Here is a 25,568-nt window from a genome sequence, read left to right on the forward strand (position 1 = left end):
AAAAGGGTATGCTGAGATTTTAAATTCGGGGTCACATGTGCCAAGAGCCCCACTTTCAGGGTAAGCTGGGCTCAAGGGTCGGGTGCTCGACTCATATCCATAACCCAAGGTACCGCAGCTTGATACGAAAACTGGGGATAGTAACTGTGTGATGCATTCTCCTGGCGTCGAAGGAACAGAACGTGGGATAACATAGGTTTCGGAAGTCATAGGGCTGGAGAGATGTACAAGACTGGAACCGAAGTGTGGTGGGTAAGGGAATATACCGGGAGGAGAATTCGGTATCCCGTACGAAGCACCGATAAGCCAGTTCAGAATGTCAAATAGGCCTGTATTTGAGAAAATATGATTCGAAACAACTTTTATCTCATTATCTGGATACCTGTTTCGCAATTCCTAGTCATCTGACCTGAAACACCGCTCGAACAGCATCCCCCCGCCGCGCAGATTCGGGCAGTGATCGGAAACCGACGTACATATTGAGAACTCGACCTCCCTCTTGCATGATAAAAAGAGCAACAATCACAAAAATAATACATAATACATAAACACCCCTGTGCGAATCCTCGTGGCTTTTTTCCAAGGCGGATCTGGCCGCGCGCGTATCAGTGTGTGGTGGGTGCATTCGTGCATTCCGGTGGTCTCGAGGGTCTTTTTGGGTTCCGCTGTCGGTCTGTCCCCCCATTCAGGCCTGGACATTCCCCTCCTCTTCTCTTCTCCTTCTTCCTCTCTCTCCTTCACGACTCTTCCTCGATTTTCATTCGAGACTCGGAAAAATCTATACGAATATCTGTGTTTTTTTTCTTTTCTTTCGTTCCGCCATTCCCTGGAGGGTATCGAAGGTATGTGCGTCCGGCTGTCATCATCATTATCCCCAGATCTCTCCCTGATCTGTGCCTCTTTTAAACCCCCCCCCCCTCCCCCTCTTGGCTACCGCATTCCCTCGTGCTCACTACATTCCAGCGTCATTGTTGCGCGTAATGCTTTCAATGGAATCAATCGGATTGCTAACTCTTGCTTGTTCATATCAGCGCTTGGCCGTTTCGATCCCGATTTCTTTCCCGCCTACGATTCCCCATCTCCCCTCTTCTTCAATTATAACGACGAGCTGGATTCATTCCCTTTTTCGATTACATGAGGATTTAGAACCAGGTACCCTTTTTTTCGCCTTGTACCATATAGACCTCTGTTACGATATCCCTCTGGAGACGAGGAAAGCGATAAACGCCAACAAAAGTCCTTGCGATACCCCGTTTTTTTTTTTTTTTATTCCGTCGCATTTCTGCTCTTCCGTCCTAATTATATAATTCCAACATGTTTTGGCGGTTTGGTGGATACGCCGGTATCTCCACCATCGATGCCCTGCTCGATAAGCCGGATGCGTCCCTGGAAGAACTCTTGGACGAGTCGGAGGTGATCCAGGAATTGAACCAAAATAATAACAAGCTCATCGAGTACTTACGAGAGGATAATGTCTTGAAACGGCTTATGGATTATGTGATCGCACCGAGTCTGGTGAACGACGATGATGACGCGGACGAACTTGACGACAGTAACGCCGGCGAGGAGGGGAAAGAGAAGACGACCGATCCGCTTAAGGAGGCATTAAATCCGGAGGACTTGGAAAGGGCGGAGAACAACCGCCTTAGACATGCCTATGTTGCATGCGAGCTTCTCTCGACGCCGACATGGTCGATAATCGAATCCATTATGCTGAATCAGGAGCACCTGCGGGGTTTCTGGAACTTCCTGAGGAGGCCTCCGTCTTTGGATCCCCTCCAAGCAAGTTATTTCACGAAGGTTAACGAGACTATGTTCGATCGGAAGACGGAGGATATGCTGGAATTCTTCAAATCCCTCGACGGGATTCTGCCTGCGATTCTCCAGCATATTGATAACCCGATGGTCATGGATTTGTTGTTAAAGATCATCAGTTTGGAAAAGACTGAAGGTGGCCAGGGCATTGTAGACGTGAGTGTCTTCAAAACCTTTCATGGGGAGATTAATAGTGAAACCCGAAACTGACTCTCCCCGATTTCCTCTTCATAGTGGCTGAGAGCTCAAGGCTTGATCCCGACTCTTCTCTCCTTCCTCTCCCCCGAATACCCCGCAACCGTCCAAACCTCTTCTGGTGACTTCATTAAGGCCATTATCACCATCTCCGCCAACGCAATTCAAAACGACGATTCGTGTATCGGTCCTAACAGCTTGACGAGGGAATTAGTATCCGTGCCATGTGTGGAGAGCTTGATAAACTCGATGCTGCAAGGTGGAAATCCTCTAACGGTGGGGGTGGGAATAATTATTGAGGTTATTCGGAAGAACAACTCTGATTATGATCCGCCCGGTATCAACGCCCCTGGTACAATACCGACAACATACGACCCGATCTATCTCGGTATGCTGCTTCGAATATTTGGACAGCACATTCCGGACTTCATGGCATTGCTCAACAGCTCGAAACATACCGTCAGCGAGGGTGGTCAGGTGAAGAGGGTGGAGAGAGCAGATCTCACCTCTCCATGGGGCGCCAAGGTCGAACCGCTGGGCTTTGACCGATTTAAAACATGCGAATTGATGGCCGAATTACTGCATTGCAGCAACATGGGTCTTTTGAACCAACCTGGAAGCGAGCACTACATTCGGGAGAGGGATCTCGAGCGCGAACGGCTGGTTCGGGAAGGCGCTTTCAACGTGCACGGAGAAGGGTTCTCCAGCGTTGATTTTAATGATTCCTCCGATTTTGTCAACGGGTCGTCGGTTCTTGGCTCGGGGTCGCCGGAGGATGTGAAGACACTCGAAGTCACGAATGCTGGTGAAGAGGAGGGCTTTGAAGACGTCTCTGCACCAAGCGTTCTCGTCAACAAGGAGCAAGATGCTACCGGGAAGAAAGACCCGGCATCCTCAGAGGCAGCTGGTCCAATGTCACCCACTGCTTCTGGTCTCACTGAGCAAATGGGTGAAATTAAGCTTGAAGGCGAAGGCTCGAAAGAAGCTACCGATGAGGGCCAACCACCAGCCAAGCGGGAGACACAGGAGCCAAAGGAACAAGAGCCAGCTTCTGCGCCAATGTCTTCGAATCCGGAAGACGTCCCAGCTCCTCTATTTGCCTCTAAGCAGCAAGAAGGGCCTTCAACTACTGGCGAGACTGAGGCGCCTGCTGAACAGGACCAGGCTCAGGAGAAGGAAAGTGCCCCAGCACTGAAACTTCATCCATTTGCTCAAGCTGATATAAACAGCCAACCTGTTGTTGGTGATTACCTCAAAATCATGTTTGTGGAGCATAAGGTGGTGCCGACAATTCTGGTATGTATACATGCACTTATAACGCAGCACAATTGAGCGGAAATAGCTGACTTTGATGTTGCAGGGTTTCTTTTTCCGTTTCCCTTGGAATAACTTCCTTCACAATGTGGTTTACGATGTTGTTCAGCAAGTATTCAACGGACACATGGACCGTGGATACAACCGGGTATTGGCCATTGATGTTTTCGAGACTGGACGGATCTCGCAACAGATCTACGAAGGCCAAAAGCGGAATGATCAAGTGCAGCAAGCCAAGCGGATCCGACTTGGCTACATGGGTCACTTGACTCTCATCGCAGAAGAAGTCGTCAAGTTCACCGAGCGGCACCCCCCTGAATTACTCTCTCCCACAGTCATGGAATACGTGCTAAATCCCGACTGGATCGATTATGTTGAGCAAACCCTGTCTGAGACAAGGGAGCGTGACAATGCTATCCTTGGTGGTGTACGGCCGGACATGACTATCGGGCAACGACAGTCCATGCTTGGCCAGGGCCAAAGTTTCGGTGGCTCGTCGGCCCTTGTTGAAGCCGGCTTGAATGGCGGAGCCAATGTGTCTGACTTTCAAGGCTTCGATATGAGCCAGGGAAGCGTCTCTGGTGGAGCGTTTGGTCTGGGAGGCGGCAGCGGTGGCCATTCTCTTCTGAGTGGCTTCGGAAGTTCGAGTGACGAAGACGAAGAGATGGAGGACCAAGATGACCGAAATGCTAGCCATGAATTCGTTGAGGGTGGAGGCGAGAATGTGGGTAACTATTATTCCTTTTCTGACGTTGATATGCGTGATTCGTGACAGCCTTGCATCTAAGCATACCCTTTTGTTTGGTTTCTATTCCCCTCTCCCTCCATTATATGTATATTTCATTTCGAGGACTAGGGGGGTTTGCATGATGGATACAGGAATGATGGAGGTCTCTGAAAGGACCATATACATAGGGCGTTTTATTAGCAGCGCTTTGCATTCATATATGAGGCCATCCAGAATCTCCTTCATTTTCTTGAAATCATGATATACTCTCTTCGGTTCCCAACCACTCAATAACCCTCTGGGTTTCTCTTAGCATTGACCTGCCATACAATTTGAACATCATCGAGGCACGAATGTTTTTCTCTTTTACGGCCGCCTTCGTTTTTTTTTTTATCATTCCAGAAACTGACGTTTATTACAGTCATCTGAAAACTCCTCAAGTCAGCCTATTCCCATTCTCCCTCCGCCTCCGGCACCTCTAAGCACGGGTCCTTCTCGTGCTCGACGACAGCTCGCTGCCCGACTGGCGGCTCAGAAACAGCAAGCGACAGGAAATACCGAGAACAAAGGAGAAGAGGATAGGTCGAATGATAACGATAATGAGAACGCGGACTCTCAATGGCCGAGCAACCCATTTGTGATTGCAGGGCTAGAGGACGACGGCAATAACGACGACCAAGGCGCAGCATTCCCATCAGAAGATTTCAAAGACGAACCTTTCGCATCACCCACTTTCCCAGATGCCCGATTTAGCCCTCCTGACTCCTTCTCGACCAATTCATCCGATGATGACCGGCTCGAAGGCACACGGCGTAACGACCGCGCACCTCTCGAGGTCGACGATGACGATGATGAAATGGGCGAAATGGTGGGACCTTCTGTGGGATCAACGATGATGGACTCAGACGACGATGATGAGGCCATCATTAACGAGTCAATGGGATATCCGAATCGATACCAGGACTTCCGGCGGTCACGCATTGGGGCATCACCATTTGGCGACGATGACGAGCAGAATGACAGTAGTGATGGTGAGGATGAAGGGTTAGTCGAGATCCTGGTACCAGGACGGAAGAACTCGACGTCTTCCCAAACCTAGATATCTGCGCCGGTTATTACTGTCTTTACTTCGGTGGTATACGTGCTATCATGATATGACCTGTACACTAAATGCACACTACGTTGTAAATATTTCATCTTCTGTGATGGCATTTGCATGCTTGGGTTCGATGAAAGGGATTGTTATTGGGTCCATTTATTTTAGATCTGGGGTGGCATATGTATGTTCTATGTCGGATGGCATCTGGATGGCATCATGGAATTATAGTTTTTATTTTCGATGTCCAATTCCCGAAGGGTCTAGTTATGTATTCCATTTAGTCTGATTTAACCTCCCCTGGAATCGCTAGGGACGTGTTGCCCTAAACCACTAGGTTGCCATATCCTATATCAAAGCCATATAGCATTGCGTATCAATCCAATTATATATGCATCCCTCGGCTCCGGTGCTGGACAAACCCTAATTGGCAAGATAGCAATCAATCGAGTGCCCGAGTCAGCAATGCAGCCAACACGTAAGCATTGATATGCATCATGTCATGGCCAATTGTTCTCATATTTTATTTTGTCAATACGAAAAATATGTAGGGACATGGGGCCCCGGCTAGTCTAAATGGAAATCCTAGTTTTGCCCGCCAGTTATGACACGCGGATGCCTATCTGTAATCTCAATGATTACTGCATGAGATGCCCAACTTGACTCACTGGAAGCAAACCGTCCACGGTTAAGATTCAAATGCGAAATGGCGGTCATGGTGGTGATGAGTAGCTAGACATGACGCCGGAACCATTATAAAATCATGCTCGTCGCCTCGTTGATTGTTCTACTTTCCATCTGAGTTGATAGTCAAACTCTGTAAGCTTCCCCGTCTGCAAAACCGAACGTAAGCCTTGTCTCTTTCCTGCTGATAGGTTATATTGCTGCTGACTTAATGCAGGTTGGATATCCGCGTACAAAATCATCAACTTTCAACATGTGCGTTGTATACGTCTATACCACGAAGCACATTGCATGTAGCGCGAGGCCAAATCATATAGTCACGGACCGAGAACCCCAGCCGCCATGCAATAAGCCCGATTTTCCGGGATACAAGGATATACATATGGTTATGACTACCAAGAGGCATGCGAAGTGCCCCGACTGTTGATGTTTGGAAGAGAATCTTGGCTAGTGTACAGGTTGAATGCGATGTGCTTTCTTCTGTTTTTCTTTTTGTAACACTCAGAATGTGGATGTCGATAGATAGGAAATGGAAGAGAAGACGTCATGGTACAAAGAGGATAACATTTCTTCCTACCTTGCTTTGAAATGGATTCTTCTGTCCCGATATCATCATTGTGTTGCCTCCCCGGGCTCTCTTGGGATGCTTTAATCTGCCAAATATCAAAAACGATTTCACTAGCGGGCTCATACTGTTGCCTCCAACATTTATCTGTGATATGAAAGCATACATGGTTGTCAGTAGGAAATTGGCCCTTTTTAAGCCGAGATTCCAATTCCTCTTCCTATTCCTCTTCCAAGGTGTCCAGCTCCGGAAAAATCTCATGCCCAGTCATGATGAAGTAGATGGCCGATCCAAATGCAAAAATATCAACCTTCACATTCACCTCATCTCGTTGTCATTCTGAGGCATGTATGACTTTGAATCACCTCTTGCAAGCCCGTCCAGTATAATTACTCCTCGTAAATCGGACTTGAGCGTTCCCTGGAAATCCGCAAGCAAAAGGTCAAGATTATCGTCAAGTAAGAAGTTCCGAAGGGCTATGTCGCAGTGGATGACATGTCTGGTGGATGTGCGCGATTGCCTCGACCAAAAACTGCACTGGTGCAAGCAAGCGGCTAAAAGAAACAACAGCGCCTGAGGTAATATACTATTGCAGGTTATCGTTGTGAGCACGTTGTAGCAGAAGACCGTGTTCGTTTAGACCTTTGAACCCAAGGATGTGGGGATGACTTCCGACGGCCTCGTATATCTTCGCCTCTATCTCAAGCCATTCACGACATTGATGATCGCCTTCAATTTTTGGGTACTTCATGACTGTCGATTCGTCCACAATGCCAATAAAACGGCAGGTACTACGGGCGATAATCTCTGAAACACCCGAAGGATAATATCGATTGATTGTAATGACCCTGACGTTGGAGGGAAGTTGACTGCTTTCTATATCTGTTGGCACGGTCGTGCCTTCTTATATAAGCATCTTCTCAGTCAATGGCATGCAATGAGATAAATTTACCTTTCCCCTCGTCGTTGGTTCAACTCAGAAGACACATCTTGCTCCTTTGAGCGACTTGCTGACCGTTTTTAATCACGCAAGGCTGTGAGCACAACAATGAATGGGTAGCGAATGGCTCGTACAACGGACGGTATCAAACATGATGGCATTGTGTGAAACGGAGTCAAATTGCTCTCGAGTACCTTGATATCAAGGGGATGGGAGAAAAGTAACTGCTGCGAAAGAGGAATCAGAGGCTGCTGTGTCCTCGAGACAAACACAAGGCACGTGATATAATGTGGCTGACTTGGTGACCACTGAAGGGATATCAAAAGATAGCTGAGCATGCGACCTTTCCTGAACATGCACGAGCCAATAGCAAAACATTCCGCAAATATCTCGGTCTTTAGGAATCCCAAGAAAAGCGACAGGTCCGGGACGGGTCAGATTCGAGTAATACGCTGCCGGACGGAAACACGTCCTTAACGTTTGATTCATGTAGCGGGCCGGGGCCAGCTCAAGGCGTCCTACACACGTTAGCCGGGATACGTCTTACAATCCCTATTCGATACTGGTTTTGCTCTCTGGGATATACATGGCATGGTTGACATATGGCGTACAGTGTAAGACCAAAGCAGGTTGCCATAGATACTGACTGTTACAGTCTCAAACTACATGCAGCTGCTTGTCAGCTACTTCGGTGTGTTGTCAAGATCACTGAGCACCACAGCCCCTTCATGCAGCGAAGCAGCCTGGGCTGAAGCAAACCCTTCTAAGTAGGCATCGAGTTCGTCGAAGCACCACGACAGGGAATTGACCGTGCAAGTTGAAGCAGCCAAGCAAGCGTATATAGTACTATAACTCTTCTTAGGTGACAGCAATGTATCAAACTCAAAAGAATTGAACTCGCATCGATCGCCTAGCATAGGCTCATTGTATGTCAAACTAAACGCAAAAAATGACGGACGGATATACATTGTCATGAGCAATAAAATGAATCAAAATAGGCATATGCTTCCAATTAAAACTAAATATAGGTAATAGAGAATCATTTCACGCCGAAATAAATGAATTGACGTCTACTTATAGTACTCCAGTAGAAAAAAAACTTCAGAAAAAAGTGGGACGCCGCATCCATCATTGATCGGATCTTTCTGCTGCCCCTCCATCACTTCAACGACCCTCTTAGGTCTCAGCAGTGAAGAGAGTCTCTAATTTAAGCCTCATAAGACTCAAGAATCATCAATTGAATATGGCAGATGAGACAAAACCCATGCCGGGTTCGTTACAGTAAGTTGTCTCCTTCCCCGCTATTTTACCGGAATCGGTTTATAAACTCGGGGAAAACACAAGGAGAATTGATGGATGATCATTATTGCAATTATATTGATAGTTTATGTTCCAAGCTAATTTATTCATAGACCTAACGAAGACCCCCTAGAAGCATACACCTCGCTTCTCCAATGGATGGCCCAACAAGACGGTCACCTTCACGAGAGCATTCAATTAGCCAGAGATGACGCTCGAGGAGTCCACCTGCAAGTCCGAAAGGACTGGCAAGATCGCATCCCCAAGGAGACCCGCATCATCAAGACTCCTCTTTCATCAACCATGTCCTACTTCAACGCTATTGACCACCGGCCCGCCGGAGATGGTGATGCGTCCACTTTCTCCGCACATGGCGTGCATTTTCCGCGGGAATTCATGGATGCCGTTGGACCCGAGGAGGCATCTGTGTTCTTTTTGATGGGACAGTATTTGCTGGGTGCGGAGGGGTATTGGGCGCCGTATATTCGGACGCTGCCGCAGCCGGGTTCGTTGACGACGCTGTTGTACTATGAGGAGGGTGATCTGGAGTGGTTGGATGGGACAAGTTTGTTGGGGGCCAGGCAGCAGAAGATGAAGTTGTTCAAGGATAAGTATGAGCATGGTGTGGAGGAGTTATGGAAGGTGGGGTTTGAGGATGTGGAGCGGTATACATGGTAAGTGATTGTGCATTTGTTAAGAAATTGTTCAGAAGACTTATTGTTCGAAGGGACCTGTATCTTTGGGCCTCGACCATCTTTGTCTCCCGTGCGTTCTCGTCCAAGGTGCTGTCGGAGGCAATTCCCGAAGAGGTCCTGACCGAGGAAGTGTCGGTCCTTCTGCCCTTCATTGATATTCTAAACCATCGTCCTCTGGCCAAGGTCGAATGGCGTGCTGGCGACAATGATGTTTTCTTTTTGACTCTGGAAGATGTGGCTGCTGGTGAAGAGATTGCAAATAACTACGGACCACGGAACAATGAGCAGTGTGAGTACTCTCACTATGAACTACTTCATGAATGTCCCGACTAACGGTTGCAGTGATGGTGAACTACGGCTTCTGCTTGAGCAATAACCTGTGCGACTATCGCATCGTCAGTCTACGAGCACCACCAGGGAGCCCGCTGTATGAAGCCAAACTTGCGCAACGACAGATGTATCCGGAAGTGGCAAAGGAAACAGACGACCCATACTACGTCTTCAACATCTTCTACCCTCTGCTTGCCCCTGATACGCCTATGGAGCATTCGATCTTCTCACCTGCGCTTTTCAACGCCGTTTCCATTCTGGCCGCAAACGACCGAGAACTCGAGTCGCTTGAGATATCTGAACAGGGCATCCGGATCCCTAATCAATATGGAACCTCGCGCACGATTCTCGCAGCAATAAGCCAGATCATCATCGAGTTGATTACGCATGTGGTCAAGTTAAAAGCTTCCGCAGGAGACTTGGAAGAACCGAAGAACATCAAGCAAACTCACGGGAAAATCTACCGTGATAGCCAGATCATGATCTCCGAGACTGCTTTGATCATCGCTGCATGGACCCTTAACCGGGCGCAACAGCATGGCTACACTGGAACCTGGGAACAGACCAAGATTATCCTCGTTGCCCACATGGCCCGTGTGCCTGCGGGCAAATTCTCCGAAGAAATTGTGTCTCGCATCCGTGTGAGAATCCTGGAACGCCCGTCGATTCTCACAGCCAACGGGGAGCTTTTTACCCTCAACGACTTGTACAACACCCTCCCAGACAAGATGCGGCAACCGTGCACATCCTCCCTTCAAACCATCTTGACGACTACGGAACGGGCAATTCCCATGCTGAGGGGCAGCGGCGAGTCATCTCCCTTCGTCTTCCCAATTTTTGTCTGTTTTATCACAGCGGTCTATCGCGCGGCTCCCGACACATCGGAACTCTCCCCGCGTCTGGCAAAATGGGCCCGCTTCCTCCTCGAAAACTATCCCCCGCCTCCTGATGACGTCGCTTGGATGCTCGAGGACGAAGACGATGAACAATTGGCCAGCTTGTTTGACGAAGAGGTGCTCGAGACAATGAGGACTCGAAATCAGGCAGTGTTCGACGATTTGGCTGCGTTTACCGGAGATTGGAAGGGCGATAACTGGTGGCTTTCTCCCAATTGGATCCGATGGGCGTGGATGTTGGTCGAGCAGGAGTCCGTCCAAGCGCCCGATGACCCATTGCAGATGTTGTCCGCGGGGGGCTCGGGACAAGTGATGCTGTCGACAGTATCGTATCTTTACATTCCGCAGGATGAGTCTGGACAGTAGACACCATAATATAACTGTTTAAATAGGTGATGAATAGAAATGCCAAAGAATAATCAATGTTGTATCGTCAAATCACAGCCGTTGCGTTGTTCATGCCAATGGGATTATTCAGCACCACGTGACCCACGGCCAATCAACAACCGTCCAAAAGCGGATATTCAGCAAGCGCAAACTGAGGCTCCAACGGCAGACCATCGCCAACCTCAACCTCTCTCGTCCTCCCTCCTCCACCTCTCCCCGCGCAAGCCATTGGGCGTGTCACATATCCCTCCTCCACCATGATATCTCGAGCGGCGGCTCCTTCGTCTTCCTCCCTCACCAACCTCTCCTCCCGCTCCGTCCGAGCCCAGGGCGCCGCAGTCCGTTCCTTCGCGACCGTCCAGGAGAACGCTCCCCCGGTACATCGTCATGGCGGTCTGAAGGACCAGGATCGGATATTCACAAACCTTTACGGACACCATGGGGCGGATCTGAAGTCTGCGATGAAGTATGGAGATTGGTATAAGACCAAGGATATGGTTTTGAAGGGTCATGACTGGGTAAGCAGATCCCTCTGCCCGACGGTGCATTCGAAGACATTGAGGGTCATTCTGGGACAATGGATGAAAGGGAATTATAGGTGCTGATATATTTTTGTCTCTACAGCTTATTGGAGAACTCAAGGCTTCCGGTCTTCGTGGTCGTGGTGGTGCCGGTTTCCCGTCGGGCCTGAAATACGTAAGTGGTGGAGTAGACTTTTGGTCTAAGGAAAAATATCCTAACTATATATGCGTGGTATAGTCTTTCATGAACTTCAAGGACTGGGACAAGGACCCTAGACCCCGTTACCTTGTTGTCAACGCCGATGAGGGTGAGCCCGGAACGTGCAAGGACCGTGAGATTATGCGGAAAGACCCCCAGAAGCTTATTGAAGGCTGTCTGGTCGTCGGACGTGCCATGAACGCCAACGCTGCCTACATTTACATCCGTGGTGAATTCTACCACGAAGCCACCGTCCTCCAGCGCGCCATTAACGAGGCCTACCAGGCCGGTCTGATCGGAAAGAACGCCTGTGGTACCGGCTACGACTTCGACGTTTACATCCACCGTGGAATGGGTGCCTATATCTGTGGTGAAGAGACTTCGCTCATCGAGTCCATTGAAGGCAAGGCCGGCAAGCCCCGTTTGAAGCCTCCGTTCCCCGCTGCCGTCGGTGTTTTCGGATGCCCTAGTACCGTCACCAACGTCGAGACCGTTGCCGTCGCCCCCACTATCATGCGCCGTGGACCTAGCTGGTTCTCGTCGTTCGGTCGTGAGCGTAACGCTGGTACCAAGCTTTTCTGTATCTCCGGCAATGTCAACAACCCCTGTACCGTCGAGGAGGAGATGTCCATCCCTCTGCGTGAGCTTATCGAGAAGCACTGCGGTGGTGTGCGTGGTGGCTGGGACAACCTGCTTGCCGTCATCCCCGGTGGATCGTCGACTCCTGTCATCCCCAAGACCGTCTGTGATGACCAGCTCATGGACTTCGATGCCTTGAAGGACTCCCAGACCGGTCTGGGTACCGCCGCCGTTGTTGTCATGGACAAGAGCACCGACATTGTCCGCGCGATCGGTCGTCTGTCGAGCTTCTACAAGCACGAGTCTTGCGGTCAGTGCACGCCCTGCCGTGAGGGAAGCAAGTGGACTTTGCAGATGATGCAACGTCTCGAGTCTGGCAAGGCCAAGGAACGCGAGATCGACATGCTCCAGGAGTTGACCAAGCAGGTCGAGGGTCACACCATCTGTGCCCTTGGTGAGGCCTTCGCCTGGCCCATCCAGGGTCTCATCCGTCACTTCCGTCCCGAAATCGAGGCTAGAATCCAGGAGTACCAGAAGGAGCTTAATGGTGCTCAGCCTTATGCCGGTGGCTGGCACCCTAACACCAGGGCTGAGGGCAAGTTGATTTCTCCTGGCATGTAAAATATTTTTTCTCCTATATTGAATGGAAGAAGAAAAAGGATGAAAGAGCATTCTCATAAAGATAAAGTGATGTGTTGATCGTGTATGAGCAGGATTGGCGTGTTTTGCCATTTACATTTTTTTTTTTATTCCTTGTCTGTTTAGGTTTGTTCATGTACAGTCAGTTCTATGGTAGCAATTATATTTCCTTTTGTTAACTGTGGTGTGTTGTCAAGAGTAGATTTACCTATGCCCTACAGGGTAATCAAGAAGTTATATAATAAACAGACCATAAAATTATTACAGATACAAGAAAAAACCAGCACCGAGCCTGATAATATCAATGCCATTTAAGAATCACAACCTTGCCCCGTCCAAGCCCATCCCCCAGAGCCTCAACCCCAACATTAGTGGCAGCCCTCGCAATCACACCAGTATCTGAACTCGGAGCGGAAAGGGAAAGTCCAAGTACTCTAAAAAATGCCCGGTAAATTGATCATTGGTGTCTAAACACCCAAACCGTTAAACAATGTTTCATCATTAAGCCATCCAAAGCATAACATCCTTTTACGAATTACCAGTGCCAGAAATAGTCCCATTCTGCTGCTGTTCCTGGCCCCCCTCCTAGCCCTTTATTTGTTCCTCCTGCTTCTTCTCTTCCTTCCTCTCTTTCTTTTCCTTCTTCTTCTCCATCTTCACACGCCTCTGCTCTCGCCACTCCATCCCATACTTCCCCTCCAACGACACAAATCCTAACCCAACCGCCATAACCAACCCTAAAAACGTAAAACACCATCCCCCACCCATTCCCCTAAGCATCTGATCAATCAACGCCGCGCCCACAGCTCCCAACCAACATCTAACCAGATTATTCGCCGCAGCTGCAGTGGCAGACCGATCTGGGAACAGATCCACGATCAAAGTGTTGAGTGTGTTAAGCGCAGCAACGAAGCAGAACCCGATAATGAACTGTAGGATTAGAGGTGCCACGAGCGGTGCGCGCTTCTGTAGAACCCAGCCGTAGGGGAGGTAAGTGAGGATGCCGACGGACATCAGCGGGAAGAAGGTCTGGAGGCGGGTCTTTTCTATGGGAAAGGTGCGGATGTCATCGCCTTTTTTGCGGTCGATGTGAAAGCCCAGGCGGGTTGCTGTACGGCGGTAGTTCCAATCGAGGAGTCTGCCGTTGAGGATGGCGGCAAGACAGGCGCTGGTTCCGAGGGGACTGTCTCTGTTAGCGTTGGAATAATGATTGGAGAGGGAAGGGGGGCTTACAGAAAACACAAACCAATCTGAAGATCATTGAACCCATATAACTTCGTGAAAATATTGGGCGTGCTGGTCAACAGCGCAATGTTCGCGAACATCACTATTCCAATAAACGTGATGATAATCAACGCATCCTTCTCCAGCAGAATCGCAAACGTCTCCAGCGGATTCGGAAACTTAAGCTTTCTTGTATGACTCGCATTATTGCTCAATGCCAACTGCTGCTCTTCATGTCCTTCTCGCTCTTCAGCCGACATCTTTTTCACTCGACGACGCTCAGCAAGGTACTGGATCAACGACATCCTCCACCACTCTTTGGGGGGTACGCTGCCATTCCCAACAACCCTGCGTGCAGTCTCGGGCATCATAATGGCGAAGACGACCAGGTATCCGCCACTGATAATCACCAGGAACCAGAATACGCTGCGCCAGCCGAGGAACTTTGCCAGGATACCTCCGATGACAGGACCTAGGGCTGGTGCTACCATGACACCTGCTGCCATGGGGCCAACGAACCGTCCTCGTTCAGATGGGGTAGCGATATCTGACACGACGCCGTATCCAAACGACACTGTACCACTACTCCCCGCACTCTGAAGGCAACGCAGTACAAGTAATGCTGCAAAGCTATCCTGCACTGCCAGCCCTATATTCGCCGCAGTGTAGATGACAAACGCCAGTATGTATGCCGGCCGTCGACCACCTGAGTCCGCAAACGTGCCCATAAAACTTGGTGCCAGACCCTGTAGAATCATGTACGTCGTCACCGTAAGATTAACGAGAGCCGTCGTCAGATGGTAGTTGCGGACGAGGGTTGGCATGACGGGGTAATAGATCTGGCCAGACAGAGGCGAGAAAAAGGAAGCCATGGAGATCATTGAGATAATGAAGCGTTTCTCATTCTTGGTGAAGGCTGAGTGAACTGGTGTTTGCTCGTCTGCTGGCTGTGCTTCAAGGGTTGAGGGTTCTTTGTCTGCCTGTTCACAATCACATTTGCCATCATTCTCACTTCCACGGTGGTCCTGACTTGATCCGCCGTCGGTTTTGCATTCAACGATGTCTGGGGTGGTGTCCTTCACCGTGTGAGAGGTCGACAGCGACGCCATCGTGCTATCTGATTCTTTGCGCCTTTCGTTCTCCATCGTTGCTCCCGTTAGGGGTCTGAACCGGAAACAGAGTCAGTCAAAGAGGGCAAGAACAAGGGAACACAGAAGCCCAGACGAGGACAAGGATACTCACCTACCGTGACCTCCGGGGATAGACGATTCGAGGCGTTGTCCAACGAGTTGACTCTGAGATGCGGATAGAAGCGTTGGAGATGGAAGACGAACGCTTAACGCTGACTATCAATAGTGATACAACGCAGGAATAGAATAGGAGAATGGGATTCTGTGATGCACAAGAAAAGAGGCGTCTTCACATGCTGTGTAATGCGAAGATGTCTCTGTATACATACTCTTCCCGGTACCGGCATGGCTCTTAAGGCAGGTGCCAATGAGACACTCTCCGGGGCCGGGATGGAGCCTGGACCGGCAGTGGGGGGTCTAGACGCGAGCAGTGAATGATGGGAGGGTGAGATCATGTTGGTATTCCATTATCATTGTCTATCTAAACCTAAGGCACCAGAAAGGGAAAAACAAAACCATATCGATTACACACAAGTCATCGTCGCTCGCCCTAATACACAAGAAGTAATAAGCAAACATTTTCATAATACAGGTGTCTCTTCTCCGTTCCCATCTTCCTCCTGTCTTTGTTTTTTAAAATTTCTTTTCTAGTAGCCACCGGCCATGATCACGCTGTAATATCGACGACTCATATCGGCCGTTTGCATAACACGCGCATCGCCAGTAAGCGGCAGGCTGAGGACGGAAGACAATTCGACAGCCTGAGACTCGTTAGCAACATCATCAGAAAAGCTGGTTTCGAAGGGAAAGGCACTCACATTCGCGTCCTCCTGAGCAGTCCACCCGGCAACAGCACGGCTCATCTCCTTAAATGCAACCCGTTCCTCCAATCCTTCAACACTCGATCCCTTTCCAACTTTCTCACCCATCATAACCAACGCATTCACCAGACGGTTCAACCGAGCTGGATCCCGCTTTCCACCCTTGGCAGTAGCGAGACGCAGGAAGTCTTCATAAACACCTCCGCCACTAGCCCATCCTCTGACCTTGCGTTCAGGTCCATCGCCAAAGCCAGAAATCAATGTCTCCAAAGTCGCGTAGTCTCCTTCGATGACCGCAGTAGGACCCACGATGCGACAGAAAGTGGCGTGTGCATCGTTCCAGTTCTTGCCACGGATCAGACAGTCGACTTCACGGGCAGCGTCGCCGGCGTCACGAGCACACAAGGCCTTGGCAACCCAGATCCAAGCCTCAGGGATCTGCAGCTCGTTGGAGAAGTACTGCCAGGCAGCATCGAGGGAACCATCTGCTGTAACAGGGTCGGGAAGTTGCGGGGCGAATCGTGCGAGCGTCTCCTTGATGGCGCGCTCGCGGTCAGATGGCCGAGAAAGGTGCAGAAGGACAAACATGGCGTTCTCCAATTGACCGCCGACGCTAAGTTCCCACGCGTAGTCCCATACCAACTGATCTGCTTGAGCAGTGCTGACATTGAAGTGTTGGTTCTGCCCCACTGCGGCTGTGAGCAGTTGGTACAGCTGGAAAGACAGGCGGTTGGACAATCGGTCTCCCGAAACAGACTCGGGTAGGAGAGCAGCGGGAAATTCGAGTGCAGCAAGACTGTCACCCTTGGTAGTGCCGGTGAGCACACAGTAGACCTTGATTAGAACCCAGAGCGGAGATTCTCGACCAAGCGAATCAGGCGTTGTGTGCATCACTCCGGCATCATCAAAATGAGAGGGGCACGGGTGAGCAGGCTCGCCCCCAACGCTCAATTCGTCAAGGAACTTGGACACGGCAACCTCGAGGGGCTCATCGTCAGTGATGGAGTACCAAAGACGGAGACCAAACGCCTGGAACCAATCCAGCTCAAACCGCTCGGTAACCGTAAATGTAGAAGCGCGGTCCTCCAGGGCACCGTTCGATTTACCCTCGCTGCGAAGAGCATTACCAGCAAGCAGCTCGTAAAGCGCACGGACAGGCTCGCTCATCTCCGAGTACACGTTGTGCTGACGCCACATCTCAACCTGTTGAGCCATATCCGCACGAGTCGTGGGGTCACGACCGATCTGCGCAACCAAGGTGGCCAGGCGGAAATTCTGATTCACCATCAGGACCTTGCAAGCCTCCTCGATTCGGTGTGCGCTCAGCAAATATAAGGCACGCTCCTCAGGCGAAGAAGCGCGTTCCAAATCACGAACAAGCTTCTGGCTAACAAGACTTTCCCACAAGCGGCTAAGTCGATCTTTCTTGATACGAGCCGCATACTTTGATCGAAGTTGAACAGGAACCGTTGCAGAGAGATCATCCTCGATGTCTTCGTTGAACAGCACATTGGCCAGTTGCCAGACAAGTCGCTCGCTATCGGATTGTGCCGAGACAGAGGAAATCTGGGTGAAACGTCGGAAATCAGCCTGAGGCAGACGGGCGAAGGGAATGCCATCAACGCGATTGATAGTCGACTGTTGCTTTTGTGCGTCAAGCATGTCACCAGACTGTATATTGTCAGTTGTGAACTCCCGGTCAAAGTGCGAATAGACCTACCTCTGGGGCCTTGTCGTAGGCCAAGACGATGATGTCTCTGTTCTCGCTAGTGATAGGGATTCCCTGCTCCCATCGTTCATTCTCAGCCTGAGTATCCTTCATCTCGTTCTTGACCGTAATAAGGGAATCCATCGGACCCCACCGCGGCTTAAATGAGTGATGGAAAGCAATATCGTCGCGACTCAACTCGTTCGATTCACCAGCAAAGGTCTTTGGTTGCTTGTGATAAGGCCACTAAAAGAAAGAAGAACAGTTTAGCTTATGATTCAACTATCTGGAGTGTATATAATGTCATCCAACTTAAATACATCATATTGTTACAGCAACAGGCAAAGACAACAAATCGCAAATGAAATGAAAGATAAAAGAAAAGAGGGGGAAATCAAACCTCAACACCAGTATGTTGTACATTGTGCACCTTCAAAGGAGACTGAATTTGTTGCTTTCGTGGCTGTTGGAACAAAGAATTCATCAAATCAATGCTGGTCGCAAATCCCTTCGATTGGGCCTCCGCAGTCGACTTCTTGGTGGGTGTAGTATCATGCAAAGGTCGGTCGTTGAAAGCATTTCCTTGAATCTCACGGAGTGCGTCACGATTCTGCTTCCTAGGGCTGATTGTTCGTTGCAGCTGCTCAGCCCAATCACCACTCAGATTAAGGCGAGCCTTGGCCGGTGTGTTCCAAGGCTTAAGCGAGGGCTGGTTCTCCATGTAACTGTCGGTGCTTGGAGAAACCTGGCGCTCCACGGTGGGACGAAGGCTCGGAAAGGCGCCCGCCATATCCATTTCCTGATCTTCATCCAATTCAACATCTGATTCGCCAGACTGCTGGCTCACGGTGGCATCTTCATAGCCGCCTTCTTGCTCAGTAGTTGAACCCGTGGAGCTTTCCCCTAAAAAAGAACCCTCTTCTTCGCCATCGGCCGATTGTTGTTCTTCCTCCACCTCCATCTCCTGAACGCCAAACGCCCCGGGAACCATCTTGCGCTTCTTGAAATCGAATGTGTCATCGTCCACCCCGGCTACGGAACCAACAAACGAGTCGTCAGTAGAGAAGGTGGATGTCACCGTCTGATCGAAATTGGCAGTTGCCGGAGCCTTCGGAGTCGGAGTGTCAGGAGCCGCACTACTAACAGTGCTTTGGTTGAGGCCCTCACCTGCTTCTTCTTCGTCCTCGCTATCATAATCGAGGCCATAGGTAGTGTAGTGAGGCACCCGGAAAACCCATGTTCCAGTCTCTGTCTCGTAGTCAACGAACTCAGCATTCACGACCTTCCTCAAGCGGTCAATGTGCCTCTCGAAGAGGGGACCGCTGGTCACGGGAGATGGCGATTTCCTGTCACGGCCACGAGGCCAGGAGTTCTCAATCCGGAGAGTCGACGGGACGTTAAGACCTTTGCCCATCGGGGGCTTGATGGCCTCATCAGGGTACACCGTGATCTTTCTCACGTTAATCTCCACAAGACCTCCGAAAATTTGGTCCAGGTCGACGGTTGTCAAGTCAACGGGTTCATCAAAGGTCACTTGACCACAGCGTTGACGTCCAACAATGAGGCCTACAAAGCTCTTCAGCTGCTCACGGGGCAATTTGCTGAGCTCAGCACGAGAAGGCTTCATCCAGTAATCACCGGGTTTAGGGTCTGCACCGGGTGTAAATGGAAGTCTGGTCTCGCCATCCGTGATGACGGATTGCTCTGCATCCTCTGGGACGGCCGGGAGTTCCTTGGCAGATTCTGCGCCATCAAACGACGACTTGGAACTGCTGGTTCCGTTCATGCTGCCACTCTTGCGGACGGAGCGCAGGAAACCAAGCTCCTCGGGAGTTGGTTCCGCGCTTTCAACCTCTGCCGCAACCAGCTCACCGCCAGAGCCATCGGGGGTCTTGGAGGCTGCAGAATCGAAACTAACTCTCTTCTTGCCCTTGTCGGTTGGCTGAGCGGAGTCCTCACCGTTGGTAATAGGAGCAGGCGATGTGCTAGTGGGGCGAGCGAAGAGGTCGTTTCTCAAGCTGCGGTCAATGGTAAGTCGCTTGAGACCACCACTGGACAGACGGTTGGTGCCAGAGGAAAGAGCACCAGGAGACAAGACGCTATCCGTATCAGGGTCAAAGCTCTTGCGCAGGTTGCTAGTGGAGAAGCTCTTGCTGAAGCTGCGGTTGAAGCTACCGCCATTGAGGCTTCCGCGCATGCTACCACCGCCAATCAGGCTGCCTCCAAGACCGTTTGACGTGTTCGTGGAACTAGAGGGCGACCCGTAAGTGGAATAAGAGAAACCATATCCTCGCTTTGGCGGCGTGGCAAGACGGGTGGAAGCACTGGGAGTGGTCTTGTGAACAGGCAGAGGGGTTCGTTGCTTTTGCTTCATAGAGGAGGACAAAGGCGTGGCCAGGGGACCGGGGCTTGGGGCGCTTGGCCCAGGCAGGCCAGAGAAAATGGATTGGTTTCCGTAGGGGTTGCCATCGAAAAGGGAAGCCTGCAAACTACCTGGCGTTGGTTGCTGCGGCTGCTGTTGTTGAGGTTGCTGGGAGGCACCAAACAGACTGCTCCCCAATCCTCCCGTCTGAGGCTGCTGGCTCTGGGTGTTACCAAACATCGAAGCGCCAGCACCCTGGGGGGCTGTGTTCTGGCTACCGCCGCCGAACAAGGAACTTCCCGTGCCTGTGTTACCAAACAGACTTGGTTTCTGTTGTTGCTGCTGGTTCTGGGCAGCACCACCACCGAGCAAGCTGCTAGCTCCAGTTGGCTGGTTTTGGGTGCTACCAAAGCCCCCGCCCCCGAATGGGCTAGCGCCAGTACCCGTGCCCGTTGTCGACGAGCCGAAGAGACCTGGTTTCTGTTGCTGCGGTTGTTGGGCGCCACCTCCAAAAAGGCCGCCTCCAGTTCCAGTTTGCTGAGTACCGCCTCCGAAAAGCGAACTACCGGTGTTTTGCTGTTGGTTTTGTTGATTGTTCTGCCCAAAGAGGGACGAACCTGTCGTACCACCAGCACCCCCTCCAAAGAGACCACCGCCACCGGTGGGTGGTTGCTGTTGAGTGCCCGTGCCGAAGCCACCAGCACCACCGCCAAACAACCCCCCCTTGTTCTGAGTCTGATTCTGGCCGCCAAAGCCGCCGCCAAAGGCACTGGTTCCAGTCTGCTGGGTGCCGCCAAATGGCGAAGCTGTAGCCGGAGTGCCTCCAAACGGGCTGGCTGAAGTAGTTTGCTGGTTACCGAAGCCGAACCCAGTGCCAGTGCCAGTGCCAGTGCCAGTTCCAGTAGCTCCAGTGGCCCCGGCGCCAAATAACGGCTTACTTTGTTGTTGCTGTTGGTTGTTATTGCCAAACAACGAGCTGCCAGTGCCGGTGCCGGCGCCGAAGCCGCCAGTCCCAGCTCCTGCGCTGCTTCCGAAACCGCCAGTAGTAGAAGTGTTGTTGCCAAACATGCTTGGCTGGGAAGTTCCGGTAGGGGCCCCTCCTCCGAACAGAGACGTTGCGGGCTTTTGTTGTTGACCGCCGAACAAGGAGCTGCCCGCATTTCCAAAGCCACCGGCGGTCTGGGTCTGGGTACCAAACGCAGAAGGAGCGCTGGTGCTGCCCCCGAATGGCGAGGCGGCGGTGTTGCCAAAGCCCCCTGTGGGTTGTGCGGGTTGTGCGGGTTGTGTGGGTTGTGTGCCAAAGCCGGATCCGCCAAACGCAGAGGTACCGAAAGCGCCAGCTTGACCACTTCCATTTCCGAAACGACGGCCTCCGTTATAATCACCCAATCGCAACTCCTCGAAGGAATACTTGTTGTAGGGCTGCATGAACGAAATGCTTTGGTAGTGGTTGGTCACGTTGGAACTGTTGTCTTTCTCGGTGAAAGGGCTGAATGGAGTGCTGGCAGTACCATCGGATGGAGGAACAGGTTGGTTGAAGGCAGTTCCTGTTCCACCGCCAAAACCACCAGTGGCACTCCCTGCTGCTGCTCCAAATCCGCCACCGCCTGTGCCAAACCCGCTTGTTCCAGTACCAAAGCCTCCGCCGGTCTTGTTACCAAATAGCCCACCACCTGAGCTTCCGAGCCCACCACCTGAGCTGCCGAAACCACCGCCAGTGTTGCTCGATCCGAAGCCACCGCCGCTGCCACCAAACCCAGCACCTCCAGTGGTAGAGGTACCACTGCCAAAGAGGCCTCCACCGGACGAAGTGCCCGTACCCGTACCCGTGCCCGTGCCCGTGCCCGTGCCCGTGCCCGTGCCGAAGCCACCGGCGCGGTTTTGGCTTCCAAATAGTGAGTTGGATTGATTTTGCGCACCGAATCCTGCAGAAAAATCGCATGTTAGTATCGGAGATGTGCAATGTTTGCTACTTCAAAAATGAAAATTAAGAAAGCGGATCCTTGGACACAGATCCCCGGCGGCCTATCCAGTCGTTCTGTCGGTCGTGATGTAGGTATTCCAAAATCCAGAAAAGTTTGGAGATGTCAGCTTCCCCGGAAGGACATCGAGTATGGAGATAGCAGTCGTGTGAGGCGCCACTCGGAGAGTCCATGCCGCAAAAATCCGTCGAAAGAAAAGAGTCGTCAAGCTCATGAGGGTGTAGTCAACAAGCACATACCACCACCGGAACCGAAGCTACTGGAGGTATTCCCAAAAAGGCCACCGCCGGTGCTACCAGTAGTACCGCCACCACCAAACGGAGATGATGTGGATGATCCAAAGCCTAGATGACGGGGATGATGCGGTCAGAGACTGTCATGAACCTGATTTTTCTTGGATGCTTTTGGATGTCGCTGTGTCGCTCAGTGTCGAAGGAATTCCATTCCGCGCTTAAGGATGTAAATCGTTTGTCTTTTGCTGTAACTGTTGGAGCTGTGGCTGCGGATTGTGGCGGATTCGACATCGAGGAGCACCAGCGTACATTTGGATGTGTCTCAAGGAGCGCGCAAGTAGGAAGAAAACAGAGGGGGTAAAATGGGGAGTGAATGGACGGGGTCGCGCAGCAAGTGAAAAAACCTACCTCCACCGGTACTCGTTCCTCCAAATCCTGAGCCCGTGCCAAAGCCGGAGCTCTGGTTATTCTGACCGAATCCTCCGAATCCGAAAGACATGTTTGCTTCGTCGTGGTTGTTCGTTCAGATTATGGATTCATCCGTTCGCAGGTTCGAGAGAACGCGGCACGATATTAAATGAAGTAGTACTAATAAGAGATACACAAGGATTCGAAGAATAGAAGTAGAAGATAAGTCTGCGAAAGAAAAGCCAGAGGATAGAAGTGTCGTCAGAAATTGAAGCTGTGCAAGTCGAGATGACGCGCAAAAACTTCAGTTCTGTTTTTTCAGTCCCCTTTCCCCTTCGCACTTAGATAAGGAGCAACGCAGGCTGACTCAAAGCGAAGTCAGGATGCGCCGATGCGAAAGAGAAATAACCAGAGTTGGTGGCAAGTAGAAAAGAGAAAACGTTGCCGCAACGAAGACGCGAACGCCGCCAGAAGGGGAAGATGTGGAAGAGAGAGAAGAGACGCTCGCTGGAGTCGGGCAGAGAAACAGCCGCAGGTGGCGGAACAGACCAAAAGTGCAGCCACATATGTATTGGTCACGTGGTTTCTACCTACAGCAACTAACTGCTTATGGAAATTGAAGTAGAACTAGCTAGAATTGTCGAAAGGATTGAATGTGAATCTATGAGAAACCTCGAGTGCTCGTATATATATGACTATGTCTTGTCAGGCATCTACGGTCTCCTCTCTCCACGGATTCCTCTGCTCCGTTTCCAGGGAAGCCTACGGAGTGCATCACACACTCAGACTCTGCCTCCTCCAAATCTTCAGCGGCATCGGCCCTGGGCTCAGATTAGTCGTCTCTGGAATATGAGGATTCCACTCAGGCTGTGGCAAAGCAAACTCGAACCGATGGACCAAAGAAGCCAAAAGCACCGTCTGTTCAAGATAGCTAATATTCCGTCCGATACACCCCCTCGCACCAGTGCTAAACGGGATGAAATACGGCTGCAAGGCTTTCCCAGCTTCACCAAGCCAGCGCTCTGGTCGGTAAACACTATGGTCTTTGAAGATGGATTCGTTGTGGTGGACCACGTACGCTGACATGCTGACTGAGGTGTCGCCGGGGATATACTCGCCTAGAATGGTTGTTCCTTCTGGGGGCGTTCGACGGGGGAGGGCGAAGATTACCGGTGGAAGCATCCGAAGGCTTTCGTCTAAACATGCGCGGAGGTACGGGAAGTGCTTGAATTTGGCATAGGGCGCGATGACTTCATCTTTGTCGAGGACGGTGTCAATCTCAGCACGGAGCTTCTCCATGCACTGCGGGTTCTTCAGCAGGAAGAACATGACATTCCGCAGCGAGATGGCAGTGGTGTCAGATCCAGCGTTCATCATGATGCTGATTTCAGCCAGAATCTCGCCCCATTCCAGGTTGTGCGGTTTGCCGTTCTTATCCTCCATCATGGCGGCGAAGAAATCGTCCAGCTTCTCTCCGGCTAGGTATCGCTTGAGTCGAGTTGTTCCACGGTTGAGAATGACCCCATTCCAGTCGTCGTTCAGCTTCCACAGTCGACGGTAAGTCGAGGAGGCCAGCTTGCTGATTCGAGCCAGGGTTTGGTACCAGTCATAAGCCCAGACCAGGTTATACGTAACTCGACCAGCAGCAGACTGACACTCCCGGAAAGAAACATGCTTGACATTTCCATCTCGAATCTCCGATTTCACCAAATCCGACCCTTGATCCAAAAACCGCAGATCCTCACTCAGCCCAATACTCGCAATCGCGGCGATGGTATATAAATTCGTCCACATTCGATAATCAACTTTCAAATCCTCCTCCTTCGGCAATTGCCCAGGAAGCAACGGCTCCGTACACCTCTCATCAAAGGCCTTGACCAACCTCTCCGTCATATCACCCACTTTATACTCCCACTCCTCAAGATTCTTCAGCGCATACGCACTAGCCAAAACTTTCCGCTTCCGCGCATGCTGACCCTTATCTACCACATCCGCGAGATGAGCATGCGTCCCTCCCGTTTCTGAATAAAACCGGTCCTTGACGCATGCGGTACCGTGGCCGTAGATGTCTTTGATTGCCCGTGGGTTACCATAAGAGAGCGAGTTTGGTCCGACGCGGAGGATGGGGCGGTTCTTGTGCGCTTCGTAGAGGTTCCTGGAGCGGAAGCTTTTGTGGGCTTCATAGATATAGGGGAGGTCGGATATGCCGGACAATTTGTAGAAGTTGGGATATCGGTGAAGACCTTTGGGATCGCGGTAGTAGGTGGTTATTGGGATCACCACGTAGGAGGTGAAGAGGTACAGGAATAGGGCTGCTAGGATTTCGACGTACATGGTGGGCTTGCGCCTGTGTTCGATGAACAAGGTGAACAAAGAAATTGTGGCATGTTGCAGTCTCGTCTGGATATCTAGTAGTCTATATACATTCCACAAAGCAGCTGAATTGAGTGTCTTCGACATGGTGTCTGCTGGATATCTGCTGGGATACTTCCAACAGCGGATACAGAATCGGCGAAGGGTTACCATAAAAGGAAGACCATCGGCGACTCTCGCCCCAAAAGGGAAGATCATGTTCACTACAAAGACAACCTAGCCTACACTTCTGTCTTACCCCATCACTATCATCAAGTATCCCCCAATCCTCTACTCCGTTGATCTAGATCTGGAAGGAGAAATATACCCCGGACAGAGCACAGCTGCTCATGAGTTGTCGTGGAGTAAAATGCGGGGAAATCGCCGAAAATCTCCCGTTCGTCAACATCGGCGATGTCCTTCTTTAAAGAGAATAATCGGCGATATCACAGGTCTACTCTGTGTAG

At 51.0% G+C, this 25,568-nt stretch overlaps 7 protein-coding genes across 7 annotated transcripts; 3 read left to right on the plus strand and 4 right to left on the minus strand.

Moving 5' to 3' along the window:
* Positions 1-305: 305 nt before the first annotated feature.
* ASPGLDRAFT_209068 (uncharacterized protein) lies at positions 306-874 on the minus strand. The gene has a single exon (XM_022543063.1). It carries the CDS (start codon positions 683-685, stop codon positions 401-403), a length of 285 nt encoding a protein of 94 aa, XP_022405834.1. The 5' UTR covers positions 686-874; the 3' UTR covers positions 306-400.
* A 440-nt stretch (positions 875-1,314) lies between these two features.
* ASPGLDRAFT_62739 (uncharacterized protein) lies at positions 1,315-5,150 on the plus strand (the record flags this gene model as incomplete). Its single annotated transcript, XM_022548570.1, has 4 exons — positions 1,315-1,971; positions 2,050-3,306; positions 3,371-4,048; positions 4,473-5,150. 4 exons carry the CDS (start codon positions 1,315-1,317, stop codon positions 5,148-5,150), a joined length of 3,270 nt encoding a protein of 1,089 aa, XP_022405835.1.
* A 3,598-nt stretch (positions 5,151-8,748) lies between these two features.
* Positions 8,749-11,023, plus strand: ASPGLDRAFT_41119 (SET domain protein). The gene is made up of 3 exons (XM_022545339.1): positions 8,749-9,309; positions 9,363-9,619; positions 9,673-11,023. The coding sequence occupies exons 1-3, from the start codon at positions 8,795-8,797 to the stop codon at positions 10,920-10,922; spliced, it is 2,022 nt and encodes a 673-aa protein (XP_022405836.1). The 5' UTR covers positions 8,749-8,794; the 3' UTR covers positions 10,923-11,023.
* Positions 11,024-11,103: 80 nt separating this feature from the next.
* Positions 11,104-13,041, plus strand: ASPGLDRAFT_41120 (NADH-quinone oxidoreductase subunit NuoF). The gene is made up of 3 exons (XM_022545340.1): positions 11,104-11,461; positions 11,568-11,639; positions 11,703-13,041. The coding sequence occupies exons 1-3, from the start codon at positions 11,201-11,203 to the stop codon at positions 12,861-12,863; spliced, it is 1,494 nt and encodes a 497-aa protein (XP_022405837.1). The 5' UTR covers positions 11,104-11,200; the 3' UTR covers positions 12,864-13,041.
* A 179-nt stretch (positions 13,042-13,220) lies between these two features.
* ASPGLDRAFT_209121 (putative MFS transporter) lies at positions 13,221-15,442 on the minus strand. Its single transcript, XM_022543064.1, has 3 exons — positions 15,348-15,442; positions 14,115-15,269; positions 13,221-14,064 (listed from the first exon to the last, which is right to left on the minus strand). Exons 2-3 carry the CDS (start codon positions 15,248-15,250, stop codon positions 13,467-13,469), a joined length of 1,734 nt encoding a protein of 577 aa, XP_022405838.1. The 5' UTR covers positions 15,251-15,269; positions 15,348-15,442; the 3' UTR covers positions 13,221-13,466.
* A 440-nt stretch (positions 15,443-15,882) lies between these two features.
* Positions 15,883-22,840, minus strand: ASPGLDRAFT_115217 (nucleoporin family protein; the record flags this gene model as incomplete). The annotated part of the gene is made up of 6 exons (XM_022539672.1): positions 15,883-15,996; positions 16,054-17,727; positions 17,777-18,010; positions 18,165-22,051; positions 22,348-22,452; positions 22,750-22,840. The coding sequence occupies 6 exons, from the start codon at positions 22,838-22,840 to the stop codon at positions 15,883-15,885; spliced, it is 6,105 nt and encodes a 2,034-aa protein (XP_022405839.1).
* A 641-nt stretch (positions 22,841-23,481) lies between these two features.
* On the minus strand, positions 23,482-25,263 carry ASPGLDRAFT_41123 (cytochrome P450). The gene has a single exon (XM_022545341.1). The coding sequence runs from the start codon at positions 25,207-25,209 to the stop codon at positions 23,524-23,526; it is 1,686 nt and encodes a 561-aa protein (XP_022405840.1). The 5' UTR covers positions 25,210-25,263; the 3' UTR covers positions 23,482-23,523.
* Positions 25,264-25,568: the final 305 nt, after the last annotated feature.

This window comes from Aspergillus glaucus (assembly GCF_001890805.1).
Source record: "Aspergillus glaucus CBS 516.65 unplaced genomic scaffold ASPGLscaffold_1, whole genome shotgun sequence".
NCBI lineage: Eukaryota > Fungi > Ascomycota > Eurotiomycetes > Eurotiales > Aspergillaceae > Aspergillus > Aspergillus glaucus.

What these genes read in the sequence shown, in the direction of transcription:
- ASPGLDRAFT_41119 (XM_022545339.1), top strand. Translation starts at nt 8,795, where the DNA reads ATGGCCCAACAAGACGGTCACCTTCACGAGAGCATTCAATTAGCCAGA. An exon ending in GATGTGGAGCGGTATACATG is followed by an intron (nt 9,310 to 9,362) that starts GTAAGTGATTGT and finishes TATTGTTCGAAG; the next exon opens with GGACCTGTATCTTTGGGCCT. An exon ending in ACCACGGAACAATGAGCAGT is followed by an intron (nt 9,620 to 9,672) that starts GTGAGTACTCTC and finishes TAACGGTTGCAG; the next exon opens with TGATGGTGAACTACGGCTTC.
- ASPGLDRAFT_41120 (XM_022545340.1), top strand. Translation starts at nt 11,201, where the DNA reads ATGATATCTCGAGCGGCGGCTCCTTCGTCTTCCTCCCTCACCAACCTC. An exon ending in TTTTGAAGGGTCATGACTGG is followed by an intron (nt 11,462 to 11,567) that starts GTAAGCAGATCC and finishes TTGTCTCTACAG; the next exon opens with CTTATTGGAGAACTCAAGGC. An exon ending in TCCCGTCGGGCCTGAAATAC is followed by an intron (nt 11,640 to 11,702) that starts GTAAGTGGTGGA and finishes TGCGTGGTATAG; the next exon opens with TCTTTCATGAACTTCAAGGA.
- ASPGLDRAFT_209121 (XM_022543064.1), bottom strand. Translation starts at nt 15,250, where the DNA reads ATGGAGAACGAAAGGCGCAAAGAATCAGATAGCACGATGGCGTCGCTG. An exon ending in CAGATTGGTTTGTGTTTTCT is followed by an intron (nt 14,065 to 14,114) that starts GTAAGCCCCCCT and finishes TAACAGAGACAG; the next exon opens with TCCCCTCGGAACCAGCGCCT.
- ASPGLDRAFT_41123 (XM_022545341.1), bottom strand. Translation starts at nt 25,209, where the DNA reads ATGTCGAAGACACTCAATTCAGCTGCTTTGTGGAATGTATATAGACTA.
- ASPGLDRAFT_209068 (XM_022543063.1), bottom strand. Translation starts at nt 685, where the DNA reads ATGGGGGGACAGACCGACAGCGGAACCCAAAAAGACCCTCGAGACCAC.